Source organism: Cervus elaphus, chromosome 5, assembly GCF_910594005.1.
Source record: "Cervus elaphus chromosome 5, mCerEla1.1, whole genome shotgun sequence".
Classification (NCBI taxonomy): domain Eukaryota; kingdom Metazoa; phylum Chordata; class Mammalia; order Artiodactyla; family Cervidae; genus Cervus; species Cervus elaphus.
The window spans coordinates 59,773,521-59,800,812 of NC_057819.1; the positions used below are offsets into that span (position 1 = coordinate 59,773,521).

Sequence of the window (27,292 nt, forward strand, 5' to 3'; positions counted from 1 at the left end):
CTGCTCCTGCCTGCTGCTTAGATGTAGAGGAGAGAAGCTTGGCCTGGAGCAAACATCCCCATTTCTGTGGGAAAGCGCAAGCTTGTGGGCAGTCAGGGCGAGTGGACTCAGATTAGCACTGCAGCGATTTCCTAACCGTGTTCTTCATCGGAGTCCATCCACGGGGCAGTCAACAGAAGACCTATCGAGTTGAGACTGATGCCTTTGCTCACTGCTGTTGCCCCCAAGCTGTCGTTAGCTCCCAAAGTACATTTATCACCACTCCCTCGGTCATGGAAATTGCTCTAAGGGCTGGCTGCCCATGTGGGCTTTCCAGATGGCACTAGTGGTAAAGAAACTGAGCCCTGGGTTTGATCCCCGGGTCGGGAAGATCCCCTGGAGGAGGGCCTGGCAACCCCAGTATTCTTGCCTGGAGAAGCCCCAGGGACAGAGGAGCCTGGTGGGCTACAGTCTGCAGAGTCACAGAGAGTCAGACACGACTGAAGTGGCTTAGCACACACACTGGCTACCTGTGTGGTTTAGGGCAAATTAAATTGACTCTGAACTGTTCCTGCCTCCTGAAAAGCCAAGGATACTGAGAGATTTGGGGCGGAAGTGATAGCATATGCTCAGTTAGCGGGCAATGCTAGTGCCTGTACTGATGTGAGAGTCAGCTGCTCTGGTCCCCGCTGCCATGGGCCACCATCTGATGTTACTGATGTGAGAGTCTCCTGCATCTTTGTTGTCGGGGCACCTGTGTTCTGTAGGATGACAGTGCAACAGTAGGGAAGCCTCAGGATAGGGCTGGCTGCAAGAGCTCCCCCAGCCCTGCAGACTCCTCTGTGCTGGTTCCAGGAAGAACAGGGTTACGCCAAAGGGGAGTGGAGTGTAGGGGTGTCTTCCTCTGGGAGTAGGTGGTACCAGGTGGCCCCCAGCCGGGGAGCTTTCCTGGGCCTGGCCCAGAGTGCGCTTAATAACGGGACTGGGAGGAGTTCTCTTCTACCAGCAGATCTTCATTTCCCCAGGAGACACAGGAGAGTGGTGGTGGGTGTTTCTGTTTTTGTCGTGTGGGTATAGTTCCCTGAGCACCTACGGAAGGCTGGCTGAGCAGCGGCCCTGCCTCCACCAGCTGGCATCCTGTGTTCATTCAGAAGCATGACTGGGGGGCGGGAGGGCTTTGAGCAAAAGAGGGCACTCAGATTGTTTCCCTGCAGTGGGGCTTGCATTCTATGAGGTCCCTAAAAGGCTGGCCCTGAGGGTCTCTGCACCCAGAAAGGACATGCCAGATGAGAGCAAAGCCAGATGGCCTTGGGGGGGGGGCAGTTATAACTGCTCTTTCTTTGTAGCAATAGAAGCATCTATAGTTGGGAGTACTGGGTGGCGGAGGCGGGGAGGCCACTGATTGTGCTGGTGGTGGACATTCAACCCATACGTTCTTTACTGGGACTGACTCAGCCAGGAGAAGTTATCTTAGTGAAGGCTGTCAGGAGCAGAGAGCTTTGTTCAAGTGTAGTAAGCTGGTCACACTCTTTCTCCTTTAGTGTCTTGCTTCTGGGGGCTGGTAGTGGGTAAGGGTTGTTAGGAGTTGAATTGTGTACCCCCTTCCAAAATTCATATGCTAAAGTCCTAACCCCGGTACCTGAATGTGACCTCATTGACAATAGGATCATGGCAGATGTCATCAACTCAGATGAGGTGGGTGGGGTTGGACTGGTGTCCTTAGAGCAAGGGGCAATTTGGACACTGAGACAAGCGTAGGGAGGGTGGTGTGAAGACACACAGGGAGACAGTGGCCACGTGCAAGCCGCGGAGAGAGGCCGGATCCTCCCTTAGAGGGACCCAACCCTGATGACCTCTTGATTTCAGACTTCCAGCTCCCAGATGGGGAGACAAGACATTTCTGTTGATTTTAAGCCCCCCAGTTCGTGGTACCTTGTGACATTTCTAGGAAACAAATATGGTGGCTCAAAGTGCATGTTTTGAGTTAAAAAAATATACATATATACCTATTTTGAAATTCTGTTTTCCCTAGTTTGTACCTTGCTGATCTTGAATGTGTTCCTTTGACCTCTTATGTGTCAGCTTCCAGCCATGAAATGGAGAGACTGTGGAAGACTGTGACAAATGATGATGTGACATGTCTGAAGGGCACCCAGCAAGAAACAGGGTTCAGTAAATGGGGAAGATGGGAGAAGGCAGCCACAGGGTGCCTGGGGGCTGGTCTCTGCCCCCTTCTCATCTCATAGCCACGCCCTGCCTGCTTCCCTCTAGCCTACGTGCTCCAAGGCCATGCCTTGCTCTCTCCCTCTGCCCTACATTGTCCAGCCTTCTCCTTCTTCCCAAGGGCATTCCGTGCTCTTTATTTTTTAAATAATTTATTTGGCTTAGTTGAGGCTGTTATTAGTTGTGGTGTGTAGGCTTAGTTGCCCCAAGGTATGTGGGATATTAGTTCCCCGACCAGGAATCAAACCCATGTTCCCAGCATTGGAAGGCTGATTTGCAACCACTGGACTACCAGGGAAGTCCCACCATTCCCTTTCCCACTGGGCCCCTTATCACCTGCTCACTGGTTGTCCCCTCAAGACACTCACCAGGCTGGAAGGCTCCTTCCTCAGCCAGATGTTCTACGTGACTCTGAAGCCACCCGACTTTCTTCCCTCCCTCCTGTGGGAGGAAGTTATTCCAGGAGCGTGTCCTCAAACAGCTTTCTGGCTTGAGCTCTGAGAACGTCTTCTCCAATGCTTGTCAGCACTCTTTTTCCTTGACTGGCCTGAGTGGTAATTTATTGCTAACCCGTCTGGGTAAGCTGGCACATTCTCCTGATGCTTTCATGTCTGGCTAAAAGTATCTCAATCTGTTGGGTAGAATACCTTGGAAAATTCTTTCCTATCAGAAGATCAACTTGATTGGAAAGAAGAGTTCTAATTTTTGCCCACCAGGAGACTTGCACTTTAGACTTCGGCAGTAAATGCATGGGATTGATTGAGGCTGCTCAGTACCATGTGTTATAGTTTCTGGATTTTTCCTTCCTTCTATGGTTTAACAGCTGCAGGTGGAGCAGCTCGGAGTGTGGGCAGAACACGATCTGACTCAACTCAAGCAAGTTTTCACCACAACCCTCTCTGGATCAGGCTGGACCAGGGCACGAAGATCCAAAGAAATGGGTTTTTCAGGCCATGGAAAACTTGAAAATCACTGTCTTGGCAACATAAATTCTATGAAAAAATACCTAAATTGTGCATGGTACATTGGTTGAATTTACCCAAATTTCACCCCTCACTAGATGCATGCCCTTATGGGTAACCCTCCCATGCCAACTATGGGATTGACTTTGTAACTTGCTTTGGCCAATGAAACAGAGGCAAACTTGATGCAATTAGAAGCTTGAAAAGTGCTATACACTTCCACTGTCTGAGAGCCTTGCTTATACCATGAAAATATGCCCCGACTAGCCTGCTAGAGGAAAGGCCACATGGAGCAAAACTAGCTCAGACCAGTTGGCTACATGACCAGCCCAAGCCCAGCCTGGCCCAGACCAGCAGGACTTCCCCTGCTAGCTAACTTAGGAGAATAACAAATGATGGTTGCTTTAAACCACTCAGTGTTGGGGTGGTTTGTAGAAAACTGCTACTCTGCTCCTTCATTCACATTGCTTTGGATTCAGGTTTGGTCTGAGAGTCCCTTGGAGCAAGAGATCAAACCAGTCATTCCTAAAGGAAATCAGTCCTGAATGTTCATTGGAAGGACTGATGCTGAAGCTGAAGCTCCAATACTTTGGCCACCTGATGCGAAGAGGCAACTCACTGGAAAAGATCCTAATGCTGGGAACCATTGAGGGCAAGACGAGAAGTGGGTGACAGAGGATGAGATGGTTGGATGGCATCACTAACTCAATGGACATGAGTTTGAGCAAACTTCGGAAGGTAGTGAAGGACAGGGAAACCTGGAATGCTACAGTCCATGGGGTTGCAATGAGTCGGACACGACTTAGCAACTGACAACAGGTTTGGTCTGTGATGAATGTTAAAATCCTATTTTACTCTTCTCTTATCCAACATTGTTTGGGAAGCCACTGCTTTATTTCCAAGAAAACTGGGGCAACAGCAATTGGATGATTTGAAATGAAGGTGCTGGAGATACTTGTAATCAAGTCATTTTAGTCTGTGGACATTTGCAGTTTGTCCAAAAGTATGTGGAGCTTCCCGGGAGAAGGAAATGGCACCCCACTCCAGTATTCTTGCCTGGAAAATCCCGTGGATGGGGGAGCCTGGCGGGCTGCAGTCCATGGGGTCGCACAGAGTCCAGACATGACTGAGAGACTAACACACATGTGGAGCTGACTTTAAGGGAACAGTGTTTTCTATTTGTTTGAGGGACATTCATAACAAACCCCTAACTACATATGCATCACTATGCATAATTTTTACTGCTTTGGCCTACAGTGGCTGGCTGGCTCGCTTAGCGGCAGAAACGTAGTTCTTAGCTAATGATTTCCTAAATGCAGGTGGATTCTTTGGGTCTGAGAGCACTTTAAGACCTTCCCAGAAATACAGGAAGGTTTCTGGCTCATTGACCCAGGAACAAGCCTGCTCTATGAAGAAAGAGCACTCACTTTAAGCAAGGGTGCATATCCAAGGGGCCCCATATCTAGCCACACAGACTCACAGACCATGATGGCTTTTGTTTGAAGTTAGAGGCTCTCTGTGAGAAACCCTGTTCCCTCATAGGTCAGACTGCATACATTCTAAGATATAAAATTACCTTTGTTTTCAATAAATTTTTGCAAACGAATCTGCGCACAAAGCTCAGAAGTTTTCCCCGTGCTGTGTTTCATGGCTAATGCTGTGTTTCAGAGAGAGATCAGTCGTATTAAAGCAACGTTGTGTTTAACCCGCAGTCTTCCAGTTTGACTGATCATCACTTAAATGACACATTAAAAATGTACATGAATTTCTCTTGTGGGAAATACATGTTTTCTAGTTTTCAGATGAGCTGATGATTCCTGACTCTTTTGTAGTCTGTATTGCTGGGTGAGGTCCAAAAGAGCAGCCTGTAAGGAATGTGAGGAGCATCATAACTGATGGCGAAGGGAGTCTCTTGAGAGCCCAAGAGGATCTGGGGTGAGACTAAGACTCCAGTGTATGCAGGGAGGACCTGGGAATGAGATGGGGCATCTGGTCTACTCAGGTGAGTCTCCAAGTCTGTAAAGTAAACAAGCTTCCATGTGGTTGTGAAGATAAATGAGGCCATGTACGTATCGAATTTAGTGGCTACATCAGCAGTAATTATTGTTATAAAATTGTCACAGGGTGTATTTCAGTGAACCAAATATTAGCACTAAGAAACAAAACATTTAACCAGTCCCCCAAAAGAGTAATTAATATGTGGATAACGCAGGACTTCCTAACATGGGTGGGGCATGAGCTGGGTGATTCCATCTTGGATGTAGGCAGAGGGGCATACGATCCAGATTTAAAAGGCCACAAAATCCACGTGTTCCTATAGACGTTCAAATGAACTGTTTGCAAAACAACAGGTGATTAAAGTAAAGGATTTATTGTAATCTGCTTACAGTCCTTTGCAAAGACAGACATATGTTTTTGCATAAAGATATAAATTGCTTCATTTTAAACTAATTTAGTGTGTTTTTTTTAATTATATGAAGAAGTTTTGGTGAATTATGAATTGTACCAAACCAAGATTTTAAAGAGCAATATGGTACAAAAAGAAGAGCAGACAGACAATTTGGACTGGGACAGGCATTCAACAGTGGATTTAGAATATGGCTTTGCTGTTTACTCAAGCAAAGTTACCCGGAGACACACAAAGAGTCAGTAACTTTGTTAATACAAAAAGCTGATGCAGACTGTCTCCATCCCAAACCCGGTTACGTCGAAATTCTGATTTCATAAAAAGTCAGTCTGAGCTAAAAGCTGCTCTTATGAAGCCATTTCTTTCCCAGAAACCCCCAGTCTGCATGCGGTGTATTTATCACCTTCCAAGTGTGGCTTTCATATTGCTGTGCATGTAAGTTGACTGTATTGAAAGATCTGCCTATAAATTAAATTCCTGAAATTGCAAATTATGTAAGAAAAAACTCCTCTGTCTGAGTGCAGCTTTCACAGGTTTCCCCTTGCATAAGGCAGGTGTCTTCTGAGAGACAGGGTAATGTTGCCTGCATGGTGAACCCTGGAGAAAAGGGTTGATCCCAGCGCTGCCATCTCCCGGCCTTGGGGTTCCCCAGCTCTAGCTTTTAGGTTTTGGAAAAGAATAAGATTTCACTGAGTACCTGATGATTATCATCACTTTTCCAAGATTAATTTGGCCTCTACTCAAAGTAGTTTATTTAGTGCAATCATATTAAGTTTCCCCAAAGATATATATATATATATATATGTTTGTGATTTGGGGCAAGAGAAAAAGCCATAAATTGCATCAGTGCCAAACAGATTAGTGAATTAAAAATTTTAGTGCCACTGTCTTGCTTTTATGATCTGTAGTGTTTTTTTTTTTCCAAAACTGTTTACATATAAAATTTTATTTTTAAAACCTACCTTTTAAAAATCTAAAAACCCTCTAATTGTCCTGCGGTCTCCACGCTGCTCTGACTGAGCTGTGCCCAGGGGCATCTTCCAAGGGCCCCCTGCCATGACCTACGTCTTCCTGTGACCAGTTCCAGGACTGCAACACCCCCTTCCGGGACTGGAAGTGAACATTTCACCTTTTGCAGACATAGAGAGTGCATGGAATTTTTCCCCGCCCCCCTGAAAGGAGGAAATTCAATTTCTAAAATGGGATGAGGATGCTCACTCTGAGCCACAGCCTTTCCAGTCTCTCTCCTAAAGCGGATTCCGCTTCTTGAGGGGAAAGAGGCAGCTTTCCTAAAGCTGCAGCACTCCTGGGACATCCTCTTACAGGGGTGTCATTGAAGGACGCCTTCAAGGAGCTGCAGACACCACCACGCTGCGCCGTCCCCACTGGAAGGAGGATGGAGCCGAAGCCGGAAAATGCACTCAAGTCCCACGAACACCCCAAGCGGGAGACCAAGGACGAAACGAAAGTACAGAAGTAGAAAGGCTTAGAGACAACCGAAGAGGTTTAAGTGTGGTTATTTACAACAGAGACTGTAAAATGGTAAATTAGATATGAAGCTAAAAAAGGCACAGCTTTCCCTTTCTTAAATACACTGTAAACGGTTCATGATGCATGCAGAACATTTCACTTTACAAAAAAAAATTTTTTTTTACCTTGTTGGTTTAGACAAAGATAGTACTTAAATAGTCTCCAGCAAAATAGAATTCTTTCAAAAATACTTTCCCATTCATCCTATTAACCATTAAAGTTTTTTTTTTTTGTATGTGTCTCATTTACAAAAGTTCCTTATACCTTATTTTAGGTCCTTCACAATTTATACATACAATAATGTACAGCACAGCAAAAGACTGCAAAAATTATCTGTAAAGCCAACACAATAGATACTAGAAATTGAAACCAAGGCATTTTTCTGAACATCTTATCCATTCTAATTAAATAATAAGTGGAGAGGGTGTGGATACCAGTGATGCAGAAAGACGTGGGTGAAGACGCACCCCTGTGGGAGCTGCCAGTCCACTCCACGTGCTCCGTTATTACACAACAGGAATCTGTATATATTTTTTCTTTTTTTGTTTTTTTTAAATAACAAAAGAATATTAATGCCCCATATTGACTATACGTTTTTTATGTGCAAACCAAGGGTGAGCTTGAAAAAGTTCGTTAGTCCTTGAACCCTTTTAACACAAGCGAACGATCCCAGAAACTACATGGCATAGTTAAAACTTCCATCTGTTAAAATATCAAAATCAAAGTTATTGACTAGATATGGCTTTTCATCCAGAGGAACAGGAACATGTTTCTAAGCGCTGGGGGTTGGAGAAGGAAGAACCTTCCAGACTGTGCAGGTCTCGCCAAAGCCATGTCACCCTGCCTGCCCACCTCCCAACCCTTGACATGATTTTCAACTTGAGAAACTGCTGAACAAGTGGGAATAAACCATCATGTGTGTCAAAAATAGGATTTTTCTTGGGTCCTTCATGGGTGTGGAACAACACAGGGAAACTTAAGGCAAAGTTCTTCTTGTGAGACGTCTCCCGTCACTTCCTGTGAAAGTAAAGGGTCTTGGCATTCCCGGACTCCACCTTTGGCAGCTGGTCACTGATGATCTCCACCAGCATCGCTGGGAACTCCACTTTCAGGGCCTGGGACTCCCGGAAGGTATAGAAGCAAAATTCCAACAAGTCGCTCACCAGCTGCAACAGACAGACAGAGGGCCGTGACGTTGAAGCCTGATTCCCACCCTGGCCTGCAGCCAGAGCAACGTTCATAAACGTAACCGTGTCTGCGAAGCCGCCTAACCCACGTGGCTAAGTCATCCATCTTGTGGGAAGAAGGAGGATGTATCTGCTGCATGGAATATGCCTTTTGTGCAAAACAGATTCCAGTGGAGTTGTGTCATGGTTGAATCTTAAACTTTGTCAGTGGCTCGGGGCTGGTAACAGAATCCAGAGTGGCAGCAAACATTGCTGACTCTCATTTGTAAGTGTGGAGTTGGGTGGGGCAGGTATTAATACCCGTGTGTAGCTCTGGAGGGCCGAGAGGAGATACTCCTCATCCAAGGTAAGGAGCAGCGGCTGCACTTTGCTGGAGCAGCAAAGAAGAGATGCCCCACGTCCAAGGTAAGAGAAACCCAAGTATGATGGTCAGTGCTGCAAGAGGGCATCAAGGGGCAGGCACATTGAAACCATAATCACAGAAAACTAGCCAATCTGATCACAGGACCACAGTCTTGTCTAACTCAAGAAACCAAGCCATGCCGTGTGAGGCCACCCAAGATGGATGGGTCATAGTGGAGAGGTCTGACAGAATGTGGTCCACTGGAGAAGGGAATGGCAAACCACTTCAGTGTTCTTGCCTTGAGAACCCCATGAACAGTATGAAAAGGCAAAAATGATAGGACACTGAAAGAGGAACTCCCCAGGTCGGTAGGTGCCCAATATGGTACTGGAGATAGTGGAGAAATAAATCCAGAAAGAATGAGGGATGGAGCCAAAGCAAAAACAATACCTAATTGTGGATGTGACTGGTGATAGAAGCAAGGTCTGATGCTGTAAAGAGCAATATTGCATAGGAACTTGGAATGTTAGGTCCATGAATCAAGGCAAATTGAAAGTGGTCAAACTGGAGATGGCAAGAGTGAATGTCAACATTCTAGGAATCAGTGAACTAAAATGGACTGGAATGGGTGAATTTAACTCAGATGACCATTATATCTACTACTGTGGGCAGGAATCCCGTAGAAGAAATGGAGTAGCCATCATGGTCAACAAACGAGTCCGAAATGCAGTACTTGGATGCAATCTCAAAAATGACAGAATGATCTCTGTTCATTTCCAAAGCAAACCATTCAATATCATGGTAATCCAAGCCTATGCCCCAGCCAGTAATGCTGAAGAAGCTGAGTTGAATGGTTCTATCAAGACCTACAAGAACTTTTAGAACTAACACCCAAAACAGATGTCCTATTCATTATAGGGGACTGGAATGCAAAAGTAGGAAGTCAAGAAACACCTGGAGTAACAAGCAAATTTGGCCTTGGAGTAAGGAATGAAGCAGGGCAAAGGCAAATAGAGTTTTGCCAAGAGAATGCACTGGTCATGGCAAACACCCTCTTCCAACAACACAAGAGAAGACTCTACACATGGACATCACCAGATGGTCAATACCGAAATCAGATTGATTACATTCTTTGCAGCCAAAGATGGAGAAGCTCTATATAGTCAGCAAAAACAAGACCGGGAGCTGACTATGGCTCAGATTATGAACTCCTTATTGCCAAATTCAGACTTAAACTGAAGAAAGTAGGGAAAACCACTAGACCATTCAGGTATGACCTAAATCAAATCCCTTATGACCATACAGTGGAAGTGAGAAATAGATTTAAGGGACTAGATCTGATAGAGTGCCTGATGAACTATGGACGGAGGTTCGTGACATTGTATAGGAGACAGGGATCAAGACCATCCCCATGGAAAAGAAATGAAAAAAGGAAAACTGGTTGTCTGAGGAGGCCTGACAAAGAGCTGTGAAAAGACGAGAAGTGAAAAGCAGAGGAGAAATGGAAAGATATTCCCACTTGAATGCAGAGTTCCAAAGAATAGCAAGGAGAGATAAGAAAGCCTTCCTCAGCAATCAATGCAAAGAAATAGAGGAAAACAAGAGAATGGGAAAGACTAGAGATCTCTTCAAGAAAATTAAAGATACCAAGGGAACATTTCATGCAAAGATGGGTTCGATAAAGGACAGAAATGGTATGGACGTAACAGAAGCAGAAGATATTAAGTAGAGGTGGCAAGAATACACAGAAGAACTATAGAAAACATATCTTCATGACCCAGATAACCAAGATGATGTGATCACTCACCTAGAGTCAGACATCCTGGAATGTGAAGTCAGGTGGGCCATAGAAAGCATCACTATGAACAAAGCTAGTGGAAGTGATGGAATTCCAGTTGAGCTATTTAAAATCCTGAAAGATGATGCTGTGAAAGTGTTGCATGCAATATGCCAGCAACTTTGGAAAACTCAGCAGTAGCCACAGGACTTGAAAAGGTCAGTTTTCATTCCAATCACAAAGAAAGGCAATGACAAAGAATGCTCAAACTACTGCATAATTGCACTCATCTCATACGCTAGCAAAGTAATGCTCAAAATTCTTCAAGCCAGGCCTCAGCAATACATGAAGTGTGAACTTCCAGATGTTCACTGGTTTTAGAAAAGGCAGAGGAACCAGAGATCAAATTGCCAACATCCGCTGGATCATCAAAAAAGCAAGAGAGTTCCAGAAAAACATCTACTTCTGCTTTATTGACTACGCCAAAGCCTTTGACTGTGTGGATCACAATAAACTGTGGAAAATTCTGAAACAGATGAGAATACCAGACCACCTGACCTGCCTCTTGAGAAACCTGTATGCAGGTCAGGAAGCAACAGTTAGAACTGGACATGGACCAACAGACTGATTCCAATTAGGAAAAGGAGTACGTCAAGGCTGTATGTTGTCACCGTGCTTATTTAACATATGCAGAGTACATCATGAGAAACGCTGCACTGGAAGAAGCACAAGCTGGAATCAAGATTGCCAGGAGAAATATCAATAACCTCAGATATGCAGATGACATCACCCTTATGGCAGAAAGTGAAGAGGAACTAAAAAGACTCTTGATGATGAAAGTGAAAGAGGAGAGTGAAAAAGTTGGCTTAAAGCTCAACATTCAGAAAACTAAGATCATGGCATCCAGTCCCATCACTTAATGGGAAATAGATGGGGAAACATTGGAAGCAGTGTCAGACTTTATTTTTTTGGGCTCCAAAATCACTGCAGATGGTAACTGTAGCCATGAAATTAAAAGACGCTTACTCCTTGGAAGGAAAGTTGTGACCAACCTAGACAACATGTTAAAAAGCAGAGACATTACTTTGCCATCAAAGGTCCATCTAGTCAAAGCTATGGTTTTTCCAGTGGTCATGTATTGATGTGAGAGTTGGACTGTGAAGAAAGCTGAGCACTGAAAAATTGATGCTTTTGAACTGTGGTGTTGGAGAAGACTCTTGAGAGTCCCTTGGACTGCAAGAAGATCCAACCAGTCCATCCTAAAGGAGATCAGTCCTGGGTGTTCGTTGGAAGGCCTGATGCTGAAGCTGAAACTCCAGTACTTTGGCCACCTGATGGGAAGAGTTGACTCATTGGAAAAGACCCTGATGCTGGGAGGGATTGGGGGCAGGAGGAGAAGGGGACGACAGAGGATGAGATGGTTGGATGGCATCATCGACTCCATGGACAGGAGTTTGAGTAAACTCTGGGAGTTGGTGATGCACAGGGAGGCCTGGTGTGCTGCGATTCATGGGGTCGCAAAGAGTCGGACCGACTGAGTGACTGAACTGAACTGAACTGTAGCTCTGGACCCTGGCACTGAGCCTTCCCCAGCCTGTAAGGCCTGACTGGGCCCTGCCAGTGGAGCTGTGGCTGCAGGGCGGCCAGACCCCTTCCTTCAGGACCCCAGGCCTGAGCTGGGGGCTGAGAAGTCTTTCTTCAGGTGGAATTGACATATAACATGGTGGGAGTTTAAGGTGTACAAGGGGTGGATCTGACAAACTTATAATATAAGGAACATCATTACCATTGCTTTTTTATGGTGAGAACTTGTAGATCTCACTTAGTGGCTTTCCAGAGTACAATACAGCATTACTGCTATAGCCACCATGCTGTATACTAGATCCCCAGAACTTGTTCTCTTATAACTGGAAATCTGTACTCTTTGCCCAATATCTGATTTCCCCCACCTTCTGGTAACCACCATTCTACTGTTCCCATTTGTTGCTTTTTTAGGCTCCACATGTAAGTGAGGTTGTACAGTACGGGTTTTCTGTCTGATTCATCTCACTGGGCATAACCCTTCCTGGGCTTCCCTGGCGGCTCAGACAGTAAAGGATCCGCCTGCAATGCTGGAGACCCGGGTTCGATCCCTGGCTGGGGAAGATCCGCTGGAGGAAGGCATGGCAGCCCACTCCAGTATTCTGGCCTGGAATCCCATGGAGAGAGGAGCCTGTGGCATACAGTCCATGGGGTCACAGACAGGCAGACATGACTGAACGACTTAAGCACACAGCACAAATCTTCCCTAGGTGCATCCATGTTGCTGCTAACAGTGGCGTTTCCTTGCTTCTCGTGACTGGATAATATTCCTGTGTGTGTGTATAATATATATTGATGTATTTTATATACATACATATATATAATATTATCTTTATCCATTCATCCATTCGGTCACTCTGAGAACATGAAAACATCAAGGGAAACTGTCTTGCCACCTGTCCAGCCATCTTCCCTCCTCTGTGACCCAAGGACTTTCCTATCCTCCTGGATCTGAACTACTCCCAATTCTGTAAGTTAAAAAAAAGACAAACCCACAGATGCAGTATAGCATTACTGGCTGCTTACTAGGAGTATAATTTCAAATCAGAGAGTATATATTCTAATTTTTCTTGAGTTAATTCCATATCCTATTATGGGGAAAATGACTTTTGGTCATTTCCGACTGTATTAAAGTAGGTAATATTAACAGAACATGTCATAAAATAACTGCCATTTTAATAAAGTGGTTTTCACTTTATTAAGTGAAAATCTGTAACTTTCCCTCAAGATTTAAAAAAAAAAAAGCAATCTGCAGGCTTAAATTGAGTCAGGTAGTAAATAAATATGTAGTAAAGGCCTTCAAAACAAACCAGGAATCCCAGAAAACCCATGGGGAGCAATATCTGATGCTTCTGTTTGTGCCTGAATATGCCCTCAGTCCGCAGACCGGTATCTCCCTAGGCAGGTTCCGAGGACTGAATTCTCTGTACCCACAGAAAGCTGAGGCCTCAGAAGCTGTGAAACAGCGTGAGGCACTCTCAGCTCCGGCTTGTTCAGGCACACATGTGCTTGCTGAGAAAATGATAGGCTTCAACTTCCCCATCTGTAAAATGGGGGCAAGAAGAGTATCTGCTGCTATTGGGACATCCCTGCTGGTCTAATGGTTAAGACCCCCCACCATGCTTCCAATGCAGGGGGCACGGGTTTGATCCCTGGTCAGGGGACTAAGAGCCCACATGCCATGTGGCACAGCCAAAAAAGAAGAATGGATCTGCTGTATAAGGTTATAGGAGTGACTGAATCTGTGAACTGGCAAGGAGTAAGCACTGAATGGGTACCAATTCTCAATCATCCTCTCCCTCTTCCCAGACTCCTTCCACCATCACTTTTCTCTGCAAGCTGGGACAAAGTTTGCAAGACCTGCTCTGGAGCATCTTTGTGTAACCTGGTTCTCAGGCCCACCTTCTATAAAATGTGAGATGTGGGAACTTTATGTTTGGCCTTTCCTGGAAAGAGACTCTTGAACGAGATCTGCAATGGCAAGTTGCTTGATTGTTTCAGGTGGTGGGCCAGTGACTGTGAGAACTAAAAGCCACGCTGGTCTTGCTCACCAGACTTGGTGCCACAAAGAAGTCTCACCATGGACGGCAGGGCATGCCTGTCAGTGGCACTGGCCAAGGGCACTCGTTGAGGCCTAGTTTAAGTTCACCCTGGTCTCTGCCCCTGCTGCCCCCGAGGTCCCTTTGTGTGGGCACCTGCAGGGCTGGGAAGGAGAATGTTTCTTCATCCAAGTTTCTAGGTTGTATCAGCTCCCAAGCAGAACAGCAGAGCTCTGTCACACCCGACGTGTCTTTGGGGATGGGAGGGGCTCACGTCCAGACAGAAAGGCTCCGCGTGGCTCAGTGTCTGGGGAGGGCCGGGGTCTTACCCACCTCTCATCCATCCATCCCAGACAAGGACACCTACTCCAGATCGGGCACTGGGACCCGCAGTGGACATGACAGAGTCCTGTTCTACTGGGAGGAGATGTCAGCACAGGAGGTCAGGTGTGGACGGTGCTGGCGAGGGGAGGGGGATGGTGTTCAGAGTGAAACGGGGACCTGGGCATGTGGCCCGAGGACGGTGGAGTGGGGTTTCTCCACGGATTCAAAGCAGCAGGAAGCTTGTGGGTGCACCTGCTGGCTGACAGACTGCCATCCCTGACATGTCAGTTGAGGGCCAGGGCCACTAAAGAGTTTCTGTTTGCAAATAAGCAACAGCTCTGCTGACTTCTGTCTGTGACGAGAGATAAGGAAGCAGAGGCCATCAGTCTGTGAACCTGAAGTAGTGTGCAGGGGAGCACCTCTGTGAGCCTGTAAATGGGGACAGGCCCCTTGTCTTTAACAGCCACATGAGCATCACCTAGAAGATGCTGAGCAACTGGACCAGAAGGAGAGAGAGCAGGCCAGGGGCTCGGCAGGTCTTCCTGACAGGTTGGTTGGGGGCAAGTGTCCTAGGTGCTACTTATGACCCTGCATATTATAACCAGGGGCTGACATTTCCTGCCCACCTCTGGACCATGGACAAGGAAAGCAGCTCGTTTTCAGTCATGAGCTATACCCAGGGCTTCTGTTCAAAAGAGATGTCAGCTGCCGAGGGATGGGGGCTCACATGGGGTAGCCTCTGGCCCTGAAAACACCTGGAGGGGGACCGCATTAGCACTCTCTGCTCTTAGGAAAGGGTTCACTGCTTGCTCTTGGGGTGGCCAAGATGCCCAGAAGCCCCCAGAAGCTATCAGAAGGTGCTAGCTGCCTCACAAGCCTGCCTGACTCACTGCCCTTGGAAGGCTGCAAAGCTCTGAAGACCCCAACCCAGCAGAACCTGAGCTGGTGGCTGCAGTTGGTGGGGGCAAGGAACATCTGAGAATAAAAGCCAGGAGCCCCTGGTCCAGGCTGTGGGGCCTGCCTGCCAGGCACCTGCTGAGCCACAGCACTCTCCCACAGCCAGTGCACCCAGTGTCCCTGGCCCTCAAAGATACTGAGGTGCCTGCTGCTGCAGGAGGTACAAGGGAACCATCCCTCCTGGAGAAAAATAAGGCACAGGAAGAACGAGGCTGCAGATGGTCAGAGCATGAGGTGAGGACTAGATCCTGAGAGCTAGGGATCCACATATTGTTGCATCGGCAGGAATGTGGACCCAACAGGATGGATACCAGTTCCTGAGACAAACGGCTGTATCATGGCGACACATCTATGGGTCATGCTGCACACAGGCATGAGTCTCCTGGGTGTCAGCCCCCACGTGCAGCAGGTGGCGTCTCTGTCCGCGCCCAGAGGAGCGAGGAAACACAGGGACGACGTGGTATGTATAATGCACGTCCACCACGAGGCACCGTCCTGTCCTTCGCCCCAGGCGCAGAGAGTAGATGGGGGCGGGCAGGCCGCAGTCAACAACCTGGAAGGCTGGCAAGTACAAGACTGGAAGGAGAGTCAGGAAGCCTGACTATAATCAGCAGTGAGAGTCCACACAAACCCTGCAGGCCAGAAGGGAATGGCAGGATATATTTAAGGCACCGGAAGGGAAAAATCTGCAACCAAGATTACTGTATCCAGCAAGGATCTCATTCAGAATTGATGGAGAAATAAAAAGCTTTTCAGACAAACAGAAGAGAATTCAGTACCACCAACCAGCTTTACAACAAATGTTAGGGGGACTTATATAGTCAGGAGATACAAGAGAAGAAAAAGATCTACAAAATCAAGTCCAAATAATTAAGAAAATGGCAACAGGAACATATATATCAATAACTACTTTAAATGAAAAAAGATTAAATGCTCCAACCAAAAGATACAAACTGGCTGAACAGATACAAAAACAAGACCCATATATATGCTGTCTACAAGAGAGCCCCTTCGGACTTCAAGACACATGTAGACTGAAAGTGAGAGGATGGAAAAAATGTATTCCATGCAAATGGGAAGCAAAAGAAAGCTGGAGTAGCAACCCTCATATCAGACAAAATAAACCTTAAAGAAGATTACACGAGATAAGGCAGGCTACTACATGATAATCAAGGGATCAATCCAAGAGGAAGACATATGAATTGTAAATATCTATGCACCCAACACAGCAGCACCTCAATACATAAGACAAACACTAACAGACATAAAAGGAGAAATGGAGGGTAACACAATAATAGCAGGAGACTTTAACACCCCACTCACACCAATGGACAGATCATCAAAACAGAAAATGAATAAGGAAACACAAGTCTTAAATGATACATTAGATGAGATGGTGCTCATTGATCTCTTCAGGACATTCCATCCAAATGCAGAACACACCTTCTTCTCAATGCACATGGAACATTCTCCAGGACAGACCACATCTTGGGTCACAAATCAAACCTCAGTAAATATAAGAAAATTGAAATCATATGAAGCATCTTCTCTGACCACAATGCTATGAGACTAGATATCAATTACAAAAAATAAACTGTAAGAAACACAAACACATGGAGGTTAAACGACATGTTTCTAAATAACCAACAGGTTACTGAAGAAATCAAAAGGGAAATCAAAAAATTTCTAGAAACAAATGACAATGAAAACATGACAACTCAAAATCTATGGGATGCAGCAAAAGCAGTTCTAAGAGGGAAGTTTATAGCAATACAATCCTACCTCAAGAAACAAGAAAAACACTGAACAGACAACCTAACTTTACACCTAAAACAACTGGGAAAAAAAGAACAAAAAAACTCCAAAATTAGTAGAAGGAAAGAAACCATAAAGATCAGCACAGAAATAAATGAAAAAGAAATGAAAGAAATAATAATAAAGGTTAATAAACCTAAAAGCTGGTTCTTTGAGAAGATAAACAAAATTGACAAACCTTTAGCCAGACTCATCAAGAAAAAAAGAGAAGAATCGAATCAGCAAAATTAGAAATGAAAAAGGAGAGGTTACAACAGACAATGCAGAAATACAAAGGATAAGAGACTATTATGAACAACTATATGGCAATAAAATGGATATCTGCAAGAAATGGACAGATTCTTTGAAAAGTTCAATCTTCCAAGACTGAACCAGGAAGAAATAGAAATTATGAACAACCCAATTACAAGCATGGAAACTGAAGCTGTGATCAATAATCTCCCAAAAAACAAAAGCCCAGGACCAGATGGCTTCACAGGAGAATTCTATCAAACATTTGCCTATCCTTCTAAAACTCTTTCAAAAAATTGCAGAGGAAGGAACACTTCCAAACTCATTCTACAAGGCCACCATCACCCTGATACCAAAACCAGACAAAGACAACACAAAAAAAGAAAACTACAGGCCAATATCACTGATGAACACAGATGCAAAAATCCTCAACAAAACTTTAGTAAACAGAATTCAGCAACACATCTAAAAGCTCATACACCATCCAAGGATGCAAGGATTTTTCAATATAAGCAAATCAATCAATGTGATACACAATATTAACAAATTGAAAGATAAAAACCATCTGATAATCTCAATAGATGCAGAAAAAGCCTTTGACAAAATTCAGCACCCATTTATGATTAAAACTCTTCAAAAAATGGGCATAGAAGAACCTATCTTAACATAGTAAAGACCATATATGATAAACCTACAGCAAACATTATTCTCAATGGTGAAAAACTGAAAGCATTCCCCCTAAGATCAGGAACAAGACAAGGGTGTCCACTTTTACCACTACTAGTCAACATAGTTCTGGAAGTCCTAGCTACAGCAATCAGAGAAGAAAAAGAAATAAAAGGAATCCAGATCAGAAAAGAAATAAAGCTCTCAGTGCTTGCAGATGACATGATACTGTATACAGAAAACCCTAAAGATAGAATCAGTGAATTTAGCAAAGTTGCAGGATTCAAAATCAATACACAGAAATCATTTGCATTTCTATATACTAACAATGAAAAATCAGAAAGAGAAATTAAGTAATCAATCCCATTCACCATTGCAACAAAAAGAATTAAATATCTAGGAATAAACTTACCTAAGGAGACAAAAGAACTGTACACAGAAAATTGTAAGACACTAGTAAAAGAATTAAAAGACAACAAACAGATGGAGAGATATTCCATGTTCCTGAGTAGGAAGAGTCAATATTGTGAAAATCACTATCTTACCAAATGCAATCTACAGATTCAAAGCGATCCCTATCAAATTACCAATGGCATTTTTCACAGAACTAGAACAAAAAATTTCACAATTCATATGGAAACACAAAAGACCCCAAATAGCCAAAACAGTCTTGAGAAAGAAGAATGGAGCTAGAGGAATCAACCTTCCTGACTTCAGATTATATACAAAGCTACATTCATCAAGACAGTATGGAACTGGCACAAAAACAGAAATATGGACCAATGGAACAAGATAGAAAGCTCAGAAATAAACCCATGCACCTATGGGTACTTTATTTTTGACAAAGGAGGCAAGACTATACAATGGGGCAAAGACAGCCTCTTCAATAAATGGTGCTGAGAAAACTGAACAGCTACACGTACAAAATGAAATTAGAACACTTCCTAACACCATACACAAAGAGAAACTCAAAATGGATTAAAGATCTAAATGTAAGACCAGAAGCTATAAAACCCTTAGAGGAAAACATAGGCAGAACACTCGATGACATACATCAAAGCAAGATCCTCTATGACCCACCTCCTAGAGTAATGGAAATAAAAATAAAAGCAAACAAGTGGGACCTGATTAAACTTAAAAGCTTCTGCACAGCAAGGGAAACTGTAAGGAAGATGAAAAGACAACCCTCAGAATGGGAGAAAATAGCAAATGAAACAGCTGACAAAGGATTAATTTTCAAAATATACAAGCAGCTCATGCAACTCAATACTAGAAAAACAAACAACTCAATCAAAAGTGGAAAAAGACCTAAACAGACATTTCTCCAAAGACAACATACCGATGGCTAACAAACACATGAAAAGATGCTCAACATCACTCATTATTAGAGAAAAGCAAATCAAAACTACAATGAGATATCACCTCACACCAGTCAGAATGGCCATCATCAAAAGTCTACAAACAATAAATGCTGGAGAGGGTGTGGAGAAAAGGGAACACTCTTGCACTGTTGGTGGGAATGTAAATTGATACAGCCATTATGGAAGACAGTATGGAGATTCCTTAAAAACCTAGGAATAAAACCACCATATGACCTAGCAATTCCATTCCAAGGCATATACCCTGAGGAAACCAAAATTGAAACAGACACATGTATCGCATTGTTCACTGCAGCACTATTTACAATAGCTAGAACATGAAAGCAACCTAGATGTCCCTCGACAGATGACTGGATAAAGAAGTTGTGGTACATGTACACAGTGGAATATTACTCAGCCATAAAAAGCAATGCATTTGAGTCAGTTCTAATGAGGTGGACGAACCTAGAACCTATTGTACAGAGTGAAGTGAGTCAGAAAGAGAAAGATAAATATCATATTCTAATGTACATATACAGAATCTAGAAAAATGATACTGAAGAATTTATTTATAGGGCAGCAATGGAGAAACAGACATAGAGAATAAACTTATGGACATGAGGAGAGGGTGAGATGTATGGAAAGAGTAACATGAAAACTTACATTACGATATGTAAAATAGATAGCCAATGGGAATTTGCTGTATGGCTCAGGAAACTCAAACAGGGGCTTTGTATCAACCTAGAGGGTGCGATGGGGAGGAACATGCGAGAAAGGTTCAAAAGGGAGGGGATATATGTAAACCTATGGCTGATTCATATTGAGGTTTGACAGAAAACAACAAAATTCTGTAAAGCAATTATCCTTCAATTAAAAAATAAATAAATTTACTAAAAAGAAGAGTCCATATTATTAAGAATCAAAGAAAACCCTCTGTGTTGACTTCTCATTCTGTACAAAATGCATCTGGTTGGGAGCACAGAAGTTTAGCTGCCTGCTCAGCATGATTGATTCAGGGCCACAGCTGTCGGGGAAGCGAGGCGCAGAGAAGCCTGGCAAGGTCACAGGGGGCTAGTGGCTCTCTGCTTGCTCACCTTGGATGCTACCAGGCTTGGTCAGTGCCTCTTCCCCACTCTCTCCAATAAGTCATCATTGCCTGCGGCAGGCTGATAGCTGGGCCCTGCTCCCACCATGAACTGAGGTCGTTTGTGGCGGGGAGGGCTACATAAGGAGGGTCCAACCCTGTTGTTCCAAGGTTACAACCAGCGAGCAGTGATGGAGCACCTGAAAGATACAGCTTCTCTGCAGAAGGGTCCCTTAAGTTTTCAACAGCAAATAAATTAGCTGCTGATTCCAGAACTTTTACCTAATTAGGGTGGAGCTTTTGCTTGAATTGAGCATTGGGCGGGGTGGGGGTGGGGTGGGTGGTTAAGCTTTATTTGCAAAGATCAGAATTCTAGCCAGATATACTGATAGGGGGCAAAAGATACACAGCTTCAACTCTAAGTACTGCATCAGTAATAGAAACAATCAACAACCGTTTACCCTCTTTGTTCCAGCAAGAGTCTTGTGAGTGCTGGAAAATGATGCAAGGAGTCTGGCCTTTGTTCAAAACCCCCCAGCCTCCACCCAGCGTGGGCTAGTGTGGGAGATGCCAGGGTGTGCACAGGGGGGACCTCTGCCGGCCAGGGAGGACTGCTGCTCTCTGGCCAGTGATGTCTCAGCAAAATGAGATGGTAACAAAGCCCCCTCCTACCCTGATTTAGTAGCATTTGCTTCTACACCCAGAAGAAAATACAACCTTTAACAACAAGGTTAGACTCTTTACTCGTGGGTTCCCATGGAAAACTCAGGCCCTGCAGTGAGGCTACCCTACCGAGTGTTCCTGGCAGGGTCTCCTAGAGGCAGAGTTTAGCAGAGTCCTAAAGGGCCTCCTAGATGCAACCGAGAGAAGTAGTATCAGAAAGAGACCATCACAGAGTACTATCGGCATCATGACGGCCTATAGTGCATCCTCCTTTTTGTCTTCCCATTGCAACAAAGAATTAGTCATCCATTCCTGAACAAAAGTTCCTTTGTGGAACTCTGGGATCCTTGGGAGATGTCTTGCCCACCTGTGCATCGGGTAGTAGGCAGGCATATTTTGGCAAAGACTACGAAACCAGTGGAGCAGTGAACCTGCCTGAAGCCCTCTTGCCATGGTTGAGAAAATACCTGGAGACTGCTGACCTGGCCAGATACCCACCAACAAGGGAGGGACTGCAGAAAATCAGCCTTCCCAAGGGGAGATTCTAGCATACCACTGGAGCAATAAACAGAAGCGAGTTTGTAAGTACTGGAGATGGAAAGAAGTTCCCTAGTGTTCCTCCAACCCCTGGCAACACTGCATGGGGTCAAACTATCAGGTGGCAGCAACCTGTCCCTCAGGGGAAAAGGTGAGTGAGTGCCTGGCTACCCTGGGGTTGCAGGTCACAGCTGGAGAAACCTGTTTCTTCACAGTGACACCCAGAGAACTGAGGTGGACCTCCATGACTGGAGGGAGGAGACTGGGAAAGAGACAGGTAAGAACATCAAAGGACACTAAAGGCACACGTTCTTTAAAGTCTACTCGTGAGCTGCTGTGAATCCTACACCTGGAGATCTCCCTAGAGAGTCCACAAGTACCCCCAAATCTGCAAGCGCTAAACTCGCAACTCCCCCCACTCTGTGCTGGCATCTTGTACACAGTCCCAAATGTGGTGGGGCAGGGGAGGCTCCAGGAGACAGAAAGTGTGCTCGGAAAACAGGCCAGGGTCTGTGGGCAAGGGAGAAACCACAAGCTTCTGTAGCAGCACCGCCTTCTGAAAACAGAAGAAGGGTCTAGTAGTCAGCCTGTGGAGCTGTGAGAACAACACATGAAGGCTGAAGAATTCTGCAACCATAGGAAGCAAAAGGAGTGGAAAGATGTACCCACACAAAGGCAGACAAATTCCAAGTAAGAGCACCAAAGAACAGGATATCCCCTCTGAAGCCAACTAAGCAGTAGTTTAAGGCAGTATCTGCCATTTCAAGTGCAAAAAGATGCAATGCAGAACTGCAAGAAACATGAAAAATCGAGAAAACATGTCATCACTAAAAGACAGTAATTCCCTAAAAACTGTGATCAAAAGTATGGAGTTTTGCAATGTAGCTAAATTCAAGAATAGCTATTTTGAACAAACTCAGTGAGCTATAAGAGAACTCGCACAATTTAACAAGATTATGAAAAAATACAGGTTAAAAGTGAGTAATTTACCAAAGAAACATAAACCATAAAAAAGGACCAAGCAGAAATTCTGGAGCCAAGGAGCTCATGGAATGAAATGAAAAATGCTATAGAGAGCACCAGCAGTTGAGCAGAATTAAGGAAGAAATAATAAGTGAGTCAGAAGATTTAAAATACCCATGTTAAAGGAAAACAAAGGAAAAAGAATGAAAAACATGGAAGAAAGCCTATGGGATTGGGGTTCCATCAAAAAACCTAACATTAGAAAAATCAGGGTTCCAGAAGGAGGAGAGAGAGATATGGGGCAGAAATTTTATTTACAGAAATAGCTAAGAACCTCCCAAACCTGGAGAGAAAAATGGATGTCCAAGTTCACAAGGTTACTCTAAGACAGAGGATAATGAAACTGTCAAACATCCAAAATAATGAATTCTAAAAATAGCTGGGGAGGGGGGTGCAGGAGTAGATTGTACCCTGCAAAGGAACTTCTATTAGACTCTGAAGATTTATCAGCATAAACCCTACAGGTCAGGAGAGAGTGCAATCACATATTCAAACTGTTGGGAGAAAAGAATTACCAGCCAAGACCTACCTGGCAAAATTACCTTTCAAATATGCAGGAGAAAAAGACCTTCCAAGGCAGACAAAAACTGAGAGAGTTCACCACCACTAGACCCACCCTGCAAGAAATGCTGAGAGGAGCACTTCAAGCTGAAATGAACAGATGCTAATCAGTGACATGAAAACATGACTGTGCAACACACTGGTAAAAGGTTAATATACAGTCAGATTCAGAAAATCCCAATGCTGTAATGGGATGGTATGTCAACCACTTTACTATACAGGTCAAAGGGAAAGAATACTAAAAGTAATTATTACAGTGACTACGATGTGCTAAAGACACAACATAAAAAGAGGTAGGTAATGACATAAAAATATACAAGTGGAGTTAGGTTGCTATGAACTTAAAATGAACTGTTTTATCTATGCAATATCTTATGTAAGCCTCATGGTAACCACAAACCAAAAATCCTACAGCAGATGCACAAGAGATAAAAGGGAAACAGCATACCAAAATGGAAAATTACCAATTCACAAAGATAGGCAGAAACGGAGTAAAAGAAACAATGGAAATACAAAGCAACCAGAAAACAATGAACAGGATGGCATTACTAAGTCCTTACATTACCAATAACAACTGTAAGTATAAATGGACTGAATTTACCATCTGAAGATAGAGTGGCTAGATGGATAAAAAATTAAGACCCAGCTACATGCCACCTACAAGAGACTCACTTCAGCTTTAAGGCAGCAGTCACACAGGCTCAGAGTGAAAGGGTGGAAAGAGATGTTCTATGCAGGCAGAATCCAAGTGAAAGTGAGAGTAACTATTCTCATAATAGACAAAATAGACTTTAAGTAAAAAATGGTAACAAGAGTCAAAGAAGGTCAATATATAATGATAATGTAGTAAATTCATCAAGAAAACATAACAATTGTGTATGTATATACTTACACATGCAATATCAGAGCACCTAAATATATTAAACAAATATTAACATATCTGAAGGGGGGACATATACAACAATCCAATAATAGTAAAGGACTTAAATATCCTACTTTCAGCAATGAAGAGATCATCCAAACTGAAAACACTGGACTTGTAAGAAACACTGGACTTGAACCATACACGAATCCAAACACATTCAAGAGAACATTCCATCCAACAGAAGCAGAATATACATTCATCTCTGGGGCACATGGAACATTCTCCAGGATTGACTGTATGATAGTCACAAAATAAGTCTGGGCAAATTTAAGAAGAGTGAAATCATACAAAGTATTATTTCTGACCATAGAGTTAGTAAATTAGAAGTCAGTACAAGGAAAGTCAGAAGATCTACAAATCTGTAGAAATTAAATAACATATTCCTAACAACAAATGTGTTAAAGAAGAAATCAAAAGGGAAATTAAAATATATCTTGAAACAAATGAAAATGGAAACAATATACCAAGACCTATGGGATGCTGCAAGAGCAGTTCTGAGACGACTTCATGGTGATAAATGCATATATTAAGAAGACAGATCTCAAATCAATAGCTTAACTTTATACTTCAAGAAAACAGGAAAAAAACAAAGTTCGGCAGAATGAAAGAAATGACAAAGATCACGATGGAAATAAATGAAATAGAGCTCAGGAAAACAGTAAGGAAAAAACTCCAGTGAAACTAAGAGCTAGTTTTTTGAAACAATAAGCTGACACACCTTTAGCTAGAGTTTAAAAAAAATAAGGCTCAAAACCTGAAAGAGAAGACATTACAACTGATACTACAAAAATACAATCGATTATAAGAGACTACTGTGAAAAATAATATGCTAATGAATGGGATAACTTGAAAGAGATGGATAAATTCCTAGAAATACACAATCTAAATTAATCAATAACAGGTAAAGAGACTGAAACAGTAATCAAAAATCTCCAAATATAGACAACCCTGGAGCAGATGGTTTCACTGGCAAATTCTACCAAACATTTAAAGATTAATGCCAATCTTCCTCAAACTCTTCCTAAAAACTGAAGAGGGAATACTTCCAAATTCCTTTTCCCAGGCCAGCATTACTAACATGAAAGCCAAAGATACTACAAGAAAACAAAACTATGGACCCATACATCCCTGATGAATATAGATGCAAAAATTCTCAACAGAATATTAACAAATAGCTTTCAACATAACAGTAAAAGGAATATCATAACAAATTGGGATTTATCTCTGGGATTAAAGATAGTTCAACATACACAAATCAATAAATGTGGTCCATCCCTCCTAAGTCGCTTCAGTTAAGTTTGACTCTCTGTGAACCTATGGACTATAGTCCACCAGGCTGCTCTGTCCATGGGATTCTCCAGGTGAGAATATTTGAGTGGGTTCCCATTTCCCTCGCCAGGGGATCTTCCAAGCCCGGGGATTGAACCCACATCTCTTAAGTCTCCTGCAGTGGCAAGTGGGTTCCACTAGTGCCACCTGGGAAGCCCCTAAATGCAGTACACTACATTAACCGAATTAAAACTTACATAATTATCTCAATAAATGCAGAAAAAGCATCTCATAAATACAACATCCCTTTGTTAGGTAGTGAGAATAGGAAAAAGGAGTCTAGAATGGCGGTGGCTAAAAGACAAAGAAGGGAAAAGCCCACGAAAACAGAACTAAGGAAGGTCCGAGAACCAGAGTGAGGACCTCACGTAAAACAGACAGCTCTCCTGGCTAGCCCACTTTACATGGCACAGACCCAGGGGGAGAAGAAAAAAACATAAAAGAGGAGCCAAAATTGAGCAGGGGGCTTCTCGTGGCTTTTGGGTTGGGCTGCCCTCACACCTCCAGGATGTATTTTCCTTTGCTTTCTACATAAAACAGCTGTAACAGGGGGCTGTAACACTGGTCTGTCTGTCGCTTCAAATTTTTGTTGCAATGAGACAGAACCGAGGAAATTACAAACACCCCTGACACCATCATGAAAAAACTCTCAGCAAACTGGGTATTAAGGGAGTATACCTCAACAAAATAAAGGCCATATATGACAAACTCAGAGCTAATGTTATACTCCATGGAGAAAGATGGAAAGCTTTTCTTCTATTATCAGGAGCAAGGCAAGAGTGCCCACTCTCACCCCTCTTAATCAGCATAGTACTAGAAAACCTACGCAGAACAATAGCTGCTGATGTTTAATTGCTAAGTCATGTGTGACTCTTTGTGGCCCCTGGATTACAGCATTTCAGGCTCCCCTGTCCTTCACGATCTCCCTGATTGCTCAAATTCATGTCCATTGACACCAAAAGCACAAGTAACAAAAGCAAAGTTCAACAAGTGCAACTACATCAAGCTATAAAGCTTCTGCAGAGCAAAACAAACAATCGAAAAATGAAAAGGCACACTACAGGATAGGAGACAATATCTTCAAATCATGTATAAGGGATTAATATCCAACATACATTAAAAATTCATAACTCAATAATAAGCAATTTAATTAAACAGTGAGTGGAGGAACTGAATGTACTTTTTTTTTTTTTCCTAAAGAAGACATCTGAAGATGGTGGAGGAATAGGACGGGAAGACCACTTTCTCCCCAACAAATTCATCAAAAGAACATTTGAACGCTGAGCAAACTCCACAAAACAACTTCTGATCGCTAGCAGAGGACATCAGGCACCCAGAAAAGCAGCCCATTGTCTTCAAAAGGACGTAGGACAAAATAAAAAAAAAAAAAGAGAGACAAAAGAGTTAGGGATGGAGACCCATCCCGGGAAGGGAGTCCTAATAGAAGAAGCTTCCAAACACCAGGAAACCCTCTCACCGGCGGGTCTGGGGGAAATTTTGGAATCTCGGAGGGCAACCTAACCAGGAGGAAAAATAAATAAATAAAGCCTGCAGATTATATGCCTAAAGGCAACTCCCAGCAGAAAAGTACCACAGATGCTCGCATCCACCACCAGCAAGTAACCAGGAAGTAGGGGCTGAACGGAGAGAAGCAGGAGGCATTGCTTAGGGTAAGGGGCGGGCCTGGAAGCCCTGAGGGCAACCTGAGCTAATGTGAGATAGCAACCTAAACTGTGGCAGAGAGAGAGAGAGAGAGAGAGAGAAAATTAACCTGCGCGAAAAGCCCTAAAC

The 27,292-nt window shown here is 43.7% G+C and overlaps 1 protein-coding gene across 5 annotated transcripts in view; it reads right to left on the bottom strand.

Moving 5' to 3' along the window:
• Positions 1 to 5,516: 5,516 nt before the first annotated feature.
• Positions 5,517 to 27,292, bottom strand: part of NR3C2 (nuclear receptor subfamily 3 group C member 2) — a 433,599-nt gene continuing 411,823 nt past the window's right edge. For all 5 annotated transcript variants that reach the window (XM_043902575.1, XM_043902574.1, XM_043902577.1 and 2 more), the window contains one exon: positions 5,517 to 8,267. In XM_043902575.1, coding sequence (XP_043758510.1) covers positions 8,112 to 8,267 — 156 coding nt within the window. In that variant the 3' untranslated portion in view covers positions 5,517 to 8,111. The remainder of the gene's footprint in view (positions 8,268 to 27,292) is intronic.